We start from the raw sequence: 10740 nt of genomic DNA on the forward strand, positions 1-10740 counted from the left end.
AAATAAAAAGCTCATTAATTACAAGAATTATTTAGTGTTTAGAGAAAGAAGAAGAACAATCCTAATGTTGGCTTATTTTGGAAAGTATGTTAAAAATTGGCTTTTTAGGGTTTTTTTTTTTAACGCGTAAAAAAGTAGAGAAAAATGTGACCAAAAAAGTCAAAAATTTATTTTTAACCATGTTTCCAAAACAAACCGTTGTGTATACAAACTTTATATATGGTTGTTTTTGGAATAGACTTTTAAATTTTTTATTAAAAAAAATGTGTATAAAAACAAAACAAAAAAAAAACTAATTTTTTTATAGTGGTGTTTTGACTTTTTAAACAAAATTGTAACTTTCAAAAATAGCTACCACTGTACATCACATCCCTATTGATGGTGGCGGGAGAAAAAAAAATACAAATTGATATGCAAGTTTACGTATTTAGGGATAATTTGAGAAGTTGGTTAAAAGTTGATTTTTTAATTTTTTTTTGTCTTTTTATTTGTAAAAAAAATGTGAAAGGTGATGTAACTGAAAATGAGAATAATTCTATTTTCACATATCATTTACTCTCTGTGCACATACTAAATGAATTAAATTTTTATTACAATTTTTCTATTAAACGAAATGACCACTATAGATATCAATACACAACAAATCTTAAAACTAAATTTTCTCCGTATACATCTTTAGGAACAAAAATTCTTAGTGCCCATGTTTTGGAAAAAAATAAAAAATAAAAAATAAATCACGCTAAGGCCTACATTGTTCTTCTATTATTTTTCACTCTCACCATTGTTGCACTCTATTTTAGTTCCATCATTCTTGATTTGTGTAATGAAAGATTTACACAAATGTAACGATGAAAATGTGATCTTTTACCTGTGGAAGTGTTTTATTATTTATTTATTTATTTTATTTTATTTTATTTTGTGAGCAAAAGAACTACTATTATTTTGTAAATTCAACTTCCATCGGATTGCGGGAGAAACAAAATCAATGATGAAAACTTTTCATATGATTTGTTTTAAGATTTTTTTGATCATGATGAAAACTTACTATCATCGTTGATCGCAAACCAAAAAAAAGTTTTCATCAACTTCCATCAACCTTTTTATTATTTCATCGCTGATTATGGTACCGATGGGCACCCAGGAGGGCCCAACCACGAGGACCCAACCACGAGGGCCCAACCCACGGATCAGGACCTAGCCCACATTCTTGCGATCTAAGCCCAATAACATCAACATTAGGCCAGGACCAATAACATTAACACTGGCCAAATAGGAGCCTAGACACGTAAGCAAACAAAGGTCCTGCAAAGTTATTGCACCATACATCAGCTATTAATGATGCTCTCACAGCATTAAATGTGACAACCTCCTCACGTCGGAATATACGGACTCACCATGAACAACGCAAGCTAGAACGTAGACTTTCGGCCAGCACGACAGGCTAAAATGGACAAGGAAATGATAAGCAAAAGATATAAGGAAGCTTCCAAGGCACATCAAAGGTTAAGTTCTTCATTTCTTCTCTTCCCTCTCTCTACACAGTTAATCTCTTCTATTTTTAACTTGATCGTCGGAGTGTCTGCCGAGGGATTATCTCTCCCCTTAGACCTTTTGCAGGCGTGCTCTACGGACTTTAGGACCAACAGACCTGTTGGGAGCTCAGCACAGCCCAGTCTATGTCCTGTCAGAAAAAGAATAATATTAGATGGCGCCGTTTGTGGGAACCTTCGTTTCAAAAAGGCAATTGTGTTCACTGTCGCCAGAAGGAGCCCCGTCTTTATCCTACATCAAAGTGGATGGTCACAACTAGATCCATGGCTTCCTAACACAACGCTGGTAACCCCGAAGCTGAGCCCTCCAACCCAAATAACTCGCCTCCATATTTTGCAGAACTCACCAACAGCATCAACCGACTAACTGAACAAAACCAGGCCTTGATCAATGCTCTGCTCCAGCGTGACCTGCCTATCCCGCCTCCACCACAGAAAATGGTTCCCCTGCACCTAGAACAAGCCTATCATCACCACCAATTCCCACCACACATATCTCAAGAAACCTTTCCACCCTTCGCTCCACCAGATCCTCAACCTTTTCACCCTCCTCCGTCAGGCTCGCAATCTCGCCAAGATATACTACCACTCTTCCACAGCCACCCTTTACCAAACCACACGGTCACCCATGAAGGTGAGGCTAGCAGTGTTCAACCCTCGATCCCTGCCTGTGGGGATAATGCTCCCATCTGGAATAAAGAACTGTGGGCCATGAAACTCCAATTACAAGGGGTCATGCAGATCATGTAGCACAAAACTTCCTCCACCATCAACTCTCCTTTCACTTCCTCTATCCGGGATAAAGCTATCCCTCCTACGTTCAAGATGCCGTCGATCGACACTTTCGATGGTACCACCGACCCCGTTGACCATGTAGAAGCATACCAGACACTCATGATCTTACACTCATTTCCAGACGAAATCATGTATCGCGCTTTCCCTGTCATGCTAAAGGGGTCGGCGCGCCTTTGGTTTAGTCAGCTCCTCCCAAACTCAGTCATTTCATTTCGCTAGCTCAGCGAATCCTTCCTAAGTCATTTTATTGGTGCTCAGCGACAATGATATCCAGCCACCCAACTGCTAAACATCCAGCAGACGGAGGGGGAGTCGTTATGCAGTTATGTCACCCGCTTCAACACCCAAGCCCTCCAAGTGGAGGAAAACAATGACAAGGTCATTCTCACAGCTTTCATGGCCGGTTTGTGCCCGTCCGATTTCCTTTTCTCCCTCTCCAAAAATCCCCTGACCATCATGGCCTCCCTTCTCACCAAAGCCTAAAAATACATGAACGTCGAAGACTACCTGGTAGCTCGCCAAGACTCCAGATCCAAAACCCCACCCTCCAAAGACAAAAGATACATCGAGTCACGACCCTCGCAATACACATACCGACCCCCATCACACTCAGATCGGCTCGCACGCTCGAACCAACCGCCACCGACTCACCCACCTAGTTGGTTCGAGCGATACACCCCCCCTTAACTTACCCATGGAACAAGTCCTGAACCAAATTCAACGTGACTATAACCTAAAATGGCCTCAACCATCCAAGTCTCCATCCATCTGACCGGATCAATCTAAGTACTGCCACTTCCATCAAGACCACGGCTATAACACTGATGAATGTGTCAACCTCAAAGATCAGGTTGAGGATCTGGTCCGTCAGGGGCACCTCAGCCGAATCACCTCAGCCCGTTCCTCGCAAAGGCCTAGAACCGGCCCCCCCAAACCATAACCGCCAACACCCCCCAACGACTACCAGCACAACCCAAACGGAATAATGACCGGCCTCAACACCAACCCTGAGCTCACGGCAACACCCCCCCATTAGGCGAAATACGGTCATCACTAACAGCCTCGCGTGCAGCGAACCGTCCCAGTTGGCACAGCAAGCTGAGCTCTGCAAAATCCGACAGGGATCCGATAGAGAAGTAGCCACGGTAGACTGCCCCCACAAATAACCCAAGTACTGGTCCGAGCTGGTCACCTTTACAGCGACAGGCTGCACAGGTGTTCGCTATCTTCATGACGACCCACTGGTCATCTCTGCTCTGTTGTCAAACTATAAAGTCAGGAGAGTTCTGATCGACAACGACAGCTCCTCACACATCATCTTCCTCAACGCCTACCGCTAACTAAAGGTCGGCGAAGAGAAGTTATCACCTCTATAAACCCCTCTGGTGGGCTTTACCGACAATCGGGTCACATCCATGGGCTCCATCGACCTCTCCATCACCATCGGAGAATACCCACGACAATTTACCAAACTTCTAACTTTCCTTGTCGTCGACTATCCTTCTACTTACAACATCATATTACGGCGCACCGCCCTCAATGCCCTCCAAGCCATAACCTCCATGTACCATCTGGCCATGAAGTTTCCTACTGGCCAGGGAGTCGGCATTGTTAGTGGAGAATAGACGATAGCCCGAGAGTGTTATGTCGCCTCATTAAAATAAGTCAAATTGCAAGAAGCTATGATCATTGAGGGCCTCGACATTAGAGACGAAGAAGAGTTAATAAGAGAGGAACCAGTCGAGGAGCTCGTCGAAGTATCTGTCGATCCTGCTGACTCAATAAAAATGGCTAAGATTGGTAGTCAGTTGTCCTCTCAGGCTAAGGCCGATCTCACAGCTCTCCTCGCCGACCATATTTCCGACCGTTCCGACAAAAGCAACGCATCTTTCACCTAGAATGTAACAGTCTCATCGCCGCTGAGGTTGACAAATTGCTGAAGGCAAAGTTCATCAGAAATGTGGACTATCCTAGATGGTTGTCCATCGTGTTCCTAGTCTGCAAAAATAACGGCAAATGGCGACTCTGCGCCGACTATTCCGACCTCAACTGAGCCTGCCCCAAAGACAGCTACCCCCTTCCCAGGATAGGCCTGTTGGTCGATGCAACTGCGAGACACCAGATGCTTAGTTTCATGGATGCTTTCTCTGGCTATAATCAGATCTTGATGCATGCCGCTGACCAGGAACACGCCTCTTTCATCACTGACAAGGGGACTTGTCACTACCACGTCATGCCATTAGGTTTGAAGAATGCATGAGCCACTTACCAACACCTGGTCAATATTGTGTTCCAACACCAAATAGGTCGAAACATGGAAGTCTACGTCGACGATATGCTCATCAAGAGTAACATTTCCTTCGACCACTTGGCAAACCTACGCGAGACTTTCCAAACTTTAAGCAAATATCAAATGAAACTGAACCCAGAAAAGTGTGCCTTCGGTGTTGGATCAGGTAAGTTTTTAGGGTTCATGGTCAGCCAGAAGGGCATTGAGGCCAACCCAGAAAAAATCAAGGCCCTGATAGAAATGCGGTCTCCCAAGAAGGTCAAAGAAGTTCAACGGCTAACATGTAAAGTTGCTGCCCTCAACCATTTCTGTTACCCAAAAGACAACCTAAGAGAGGGGGTGAATTAGGTTTTTACAAATAAAAATAATAATACCCAAATAAAAATTATGACTAGCACAATAGATAAATATAGTTAATGAAATAAAAATAATTAAAACAAGTGTCCTAACAACTATGTCAGTTAATGATTTTAGCACAGTAAAAATGTGAAATATAGCGATGGTAATTTAAATAAAATAAAGAGATAAGGGAGTGAGACGCAAAAAAAATTATAGTGGTTCGGCTTCAACTCGGTCTACATCCACTCCTCAAGTTTCACTTAAGATTTTTCACTATACTCTAGCTTCACAGGGTGCTAGCAAACTTTTCACAGATTGAGCAATCCTCCACAAATTTTATACAAACTTTCTAAGTCAAGAACACTGAGTGTACTACACTATTACAAGGTTGAAAAGAATGTGTTTTTCCTTTCATAGAAAGCTACAAGAATTATCTTTCAAAGATAGATATAAAAATGAAACTCTGGTTTTTCTGTAAACCTCACACAGGAAAGATGGGCTTAAAGCTATATGTCTCAGTGTATAATTTCTGAAAAAGTATGTAAACAAAAATTAAAGAACATTTCTCAGAGAATTTTTCAGAGAATAAATGTGAGTGATTATAAATCAAAGAATATTTTCTGGTTTTTTTTTTGTAACTTGTTAACATTAGACACGTAAGCAAACAAAGATCCTGCAAAGTTATTGTGAGGCTCTCATAGCATTAAATGCGACAACCTCCTCACATCAGATTATACAGAGTCACCATGAACAACGCAAGCTAGAACGTAGACTTTCGGCCAGCACGACAGGCTAAAATGGACAAGGAAAATGATGAACAAAGGATATAAGGAAGTTTCCGAGACACATCAAAGGTTAAGTTCTTCATTTCTCATCTTCCTTCCCTCTACACAGTTAATCTCTCCTATTTCTAACTTGATCGTCGGAGTGTCTGCCGGGGGATTATCTCCCCCATTGGACCTTTTGCAGGGGTGCTCCACGGACCTTAGAACCAGTAGACCTGTTGGGAGCTCAGCTCAGCCCGGTTCATCTCCCGTCAGAAAAAGAACAATATTAGATTGGCTCTAAAGAACTGGTAAAGATGTGTTGATGGATTATTGTTGGATATGTCAAAGTTACTGTTGTGTGTATGTAAATATGTTTTGTGTGGTGTGTGTTTAAATTATAAGCTAAGGATATATTTAGAACATTTGATATGTGGAATGAGAAAAACATAATGTAACTAAATTAATAAGTGTGTGAATTAAGAAATGATGTGCACAAAGTATAAATAGTGTATGAAAATAGAATTACTCTCAAAATGGGATAAAAGCTGAAAGCTAGCTTCCCAAATTGCCCCTTAATTATGAGAAAGGATTCTCTCTAGTCCACGTGGATTGAATAGTATTGTTAGGATCATAAGATTTATTATGAGTCTCATTTTAATAATCTGAACTGCTTAATGTATAGAATTTGTCGAGTACTTCATTTTTGTGAGAAATCATGTTAATCTAATATCGATAAACCCTTGATCAGAATATTTTTTTGTTAATGGTAAATAAAATTTAAAAAATAAATTATTAACAATAATGTATTCTGATTAAGTAACTATCAATATCTGATCAACTTGATTTTTTCTAGAGATGAAGTACTCAACGAACTTTATACATTGAATTGTTAACATTATCGAAATGAGACTTATGGTGGGCACCACAAGCCCAATAGTACCGTCTAATCTACAAAAAGAAATGGAAAGAATCTTTTCCCATTAATTATTTAATATTTATAAAAATTTATCATTCATTTGTAATTATTTTTTCAACAAGCCACTAATGTGATATTTCCCCTTGTTCATATGCGTAACATTAATTACAAAATATGTAATCTCGCCACAAATTAATATAACAAAAATGTCTAAAATTTTATAATTGATATTGCAAAAGTTTGTGGCTTGATTACAATTTTTGTTATACCAATTTGTGACGATATTACGTATTTTGTGATTGATATTATGAAATTTTATAGTAAAATTATACATTTTTGTGATAAGGTGCATAGCTGCACACCATAGCATTTCCCATATATATTATGCAACTTATTAAATCTAAGATCAATTATAATGAAGAAAAAAAATAATGAAAACAAAAATCTTAAGATCAATGAAATAGGTAACTTAGCTATTTATATAGCAAAGGTCATATCGACACAAACAGGGTGCCTTGCTTAGCACCTTAAACCATCAGTCACGTCATTTGGGTAGTTAGGCGAAAAAATAAATGAAATAGTTCTAATTTCTTATTTAGATGAAAAAAGAAAATTTATAATTAGCTTATTACTTTCTTGTTTGGATGAACAACAAATAAAAGAGAATGCAAGTATTTTATTTGTTTTTATTTGCTTTGTATTTAGAAGGACAATTAGGTGGTATAAATTTCTTTTTGTAAAGTATTAAGTTCGATTTTCACAATTTTTTGTGAGAAATAAACTTAAGTTTTGGAAACTTCTCTTTTTCACCATTTTGCTTCATTTTCACCATTTTTCACCGGTTTAATAATTTAAGCAAGTAATAACAAATTCTCATCTAACCTCTCATTCAGAAGTATTATAATTGATGATGGTGTGACATTCACGTCGATGATCCTCACGGATTTTCAACATTTTTTAGCATGCAGTTTAGTAGTTTGTGAAAAAGTTAAATTGATTGGTATAAGCTCCATTATAAAGATCACATAAACTTTTTGTGTGTGCGCTCGCGCGTGTTGGGGGGATATTGGGTTGTAGTATTTATTTTAATATTGTGTTTAGTCGAGAGATTTGAAAAAGAATTTAAAAAAGAAAATGAAAATGGTATATGAGATATGAAAAAAATATATTTATATTTTACTTAATTTTATACGTTTTTTCCTTTTCCTTTCTAAATCTCTTCTCAAATTCCCCAACCAAACACAGAGATATTTGATTGTGGAATCATTAAATCAATTGGGGGGGGGGAATATTGCGTTGTAACATTTATATTAAGAGCAATGCTATAGACCACTAATTTGTCATCACTAATCCCACCACTAGTGAGGTGGCAATTGAAAAAAAAAAAAAACAAAAAAAAAACAAGGCACAAAACACATGTGGCAGTGGGTGGGACCCACTGCCACATAATTAGAGCCACCACTAATTAGTGGTCTAAAGCATTTTTGTTATATTAATACTGTGTTTGGTGGAGAGATTTCAAGAAAAATTTAAAAAAGAAAATAAAAATGGTAGGTGAGATATAAATAAAATATACCTATATTTTACCTAATTTAACACACTTTTTCCTTTCCCTTTCTAAATCCTCCAACTAAACACAAAGATATTTAATTTTGGAATCATTAAATCAATTAAGCCTTCTTGACATCTAACTAATTATTTCTTAATTTGTAAAATTGTAAATAATTTAATTTAAATTTCATTTCTCTAATTAAATTTTATAAACAATTGATTGGACCACTCCAAAAATATTCAATGTACCCATGGTATCATTTGCTATCAAGTCTTCTTGGAGATCATTTTATACACTAATACTATTATCATTATATATTTGTGTAACCAAAATTATTTATCATCTTCATTGTAATGCGCATAAGATAGAAAATAACCTTTCAGAAGACGAATGTGATTATGATAACATTATTTAATTTTATGTTTTTAAACATTAATCTCAAATGTTTTAATCAAATGATTTTCCCGAGAAAACAGAGCAATCCATGACACAAGCAATTCAACTACGATGGAAGGAAAACAGAGCAATCCGTAGAATCTTCACGGGACACAAGCAATTGAATTCTCCAAATTAAAAAAATGGAAGTGCACAATCAATCACTCATGCCTAAGAAGTGTTTCTGACTCAGGACAAGTACTCCAAAACACATACAGAAGCGGCGAGACTGTGAGAGCTTTATTCCAGTACATCTAGAAATAAAGGAGTGCAAAGAAACTAGCAATGCGAGTGAATCAGAGATCTCACAAGCCATGGGGATCGTCCATCTCTATCATCGATTCAATCACCGGCGTGGGGGCCACGATCTCCGGAATGTTAGACTTTCCTTCTGCTTTCCATCCTGACTGTGCGACCTGGCTCAAATCCCCCTCAACCGTCTGATGAATGTGTGGAAAAGGCATGTAGATTCCATGAACGACGATCTTGAGATTGTACATCAAATCCGGGCTCTTGATCCTCACGTAGTTGATACCGATCGGCGCGTTTGGACCTCCGGTACGTCCGTCGGTGGTCACCACCAGCTTTTGCTCCTGTTCCATCGTCGGCAACAGCGTCCCTGTCAGGTAACTCTCCAAATCAGTGGCCATCAGCAGCCTATTAGGCACAACGTGGAACCGGAAATGAGTGACGTAATCAAATCCGGCTCCGGAGAAGATCGCGACATCGTCGAGAGCAAACACCGTCATGGAGTGAAGGTTCAGGAGATCCGGATACTTGACTCTCAGCGCTAGAGCGACCACGCCGTAACCGCTGATGGTGAGGCGGAGCATCGTGTCTTTCAACATCATACGCATGAGAAACGGCGACGCAGGAGGTGTATGAGGGAAGGAGAGAGAAGTCATTCGCTCTACCTCGCAAGAGTACGGCGAGAGATGAGACATGAAGCCTTGGAGACCGTGAACGGTGACGAGGCCATCGTTGTAGAGATCTGGACGAGTGATCTTCACGCCACCGACGTAGACTTCAGAACTGTTAGAGAGCGTGATGGTAATGCATCGGCCGGGTGATAGGGTTTCGATCTTGGATCCAAAGGCTAATGTGCGGAGGTAGTGGAGAGGGAAGAGGCCTGGGACGGTGTGTTCATGGAGGAGAAGAGGAACGGAGCAGGAACGGCAGCTGAGGAGAGAAGAGTCGGAGGGAGCGAAGATTGTGGTGGGGCCGCTCCATGTGGTGGTGTTGAAGATGGACGGTGCGGCGGCGGAGAATCCATGGAAGCCGAGGTTGGCGAGGATGGGGCCGATGAGCGATGATGGATATGCGTGCTCGTGGATCAGTGGCTGTGATGTCGATGCATGAAACGGTTCTTGGAAGAGTGGCGGTGGTGGTGATGATGGTTCCTGAAGCGGCGTGGCAGCGAAAGCGCCGCCGCCAGCGGCGGTGGTGATGGAGGTGGAGAGGAAGATAGAGACGAGAACGAAGACTTGTAGTAGAAGAGCTGTAGTGGTAGCCATGGATTCGAGATTACAATTATAGAGAGAGAAATTTTGTAGAGAGAGAGAGAGGCGATGAGGCAGGAGATGAGTGCAGAATTGAGTGGGACTGATGTGGTTATATAACTGACTGCACGAAGGCGGTTATCATTCTCTTAGTTGAAATGGCGAGAAGACCCCTCTGATATTGCCTTTATTTGGTAAGCGAGTTAATTTTTTGATATTTTTAATTATTTTAATTTAGATTAAAAAATTTGGTTTGAAAAAAGTTTTTTGACTTTTTTTTTTTTTTTTGAAAGAATAATGTAATGATTATGAGTTAGATGTGATGTTTTATTTGTTATGATTAAAAAAATCTATTTTATCTTTTGTAACTATTTTAGCTATAAACCAACTTGCCAAACAATGCCGTTGTGTTCAATGGACGGTTTTGCCATGTCAACCAAAATTATTCAGCAATCTCAAATATGAATATGTAGTGTTATATGATATTATGATTGGTGTAAAAAATAGATAAGTGAGATATTATCTTGGATAATTAAAAAAACATGAAATGGCATATTTAATAATAACTGGTTAGGAAATATAGATGGTTAGGAAATA

General features: G+C 39.4%; 1 protein-coding gene across 1 annotated transcript; it reads right to left on the bottom strand.

Moving 5' to 3' along the window:
- Nucleotides 1-8592: 8592 nt before the first annotated feature.
- LOC114320000 (fasciclin-like arabinogalactan protein 21) lies at nt 8593-10214 on the bottom strand. Its single transcript, XM_028267090.2, has one exon. The coding sequence runs from the start codon at nt 10156-10158 to the stop codon at nt 8950-8952; it is 1209 nt and encodes a 402-aa protein (XP_028122891.2). The 5' UTR covers nt 10159-10214; the 3' UTR covers nt 8593-8949.
- Nucleotides 10215-10740: the final 526 nt, after the last annotated feature.

This window comes from Camellia sinensis, chromosome 11, assembly GCF_055761805.1.
Source record: "Camellia sinensis isolate YWXY chromosome 11, ASM5576180v1, whole genome shotgun sequence".
Taxonomy (NCBI): domain Eukaryota; kingdom Viridiplantae; phylum Streptophyta; class Magnoliopsida; order Ericales; family Theaceae; genus Camellia; species Camellia sinensis.

What these genes read in the sequence shown, in the direction of transcription:
- LOC114320000 (XM_028267090.2), bottom strand. Translation starts at nt 10,158, where the DNA reads ATGGCTACCACTACAGCTCTTCTACTACAAGTCTTCGTTCTCGTCTCT.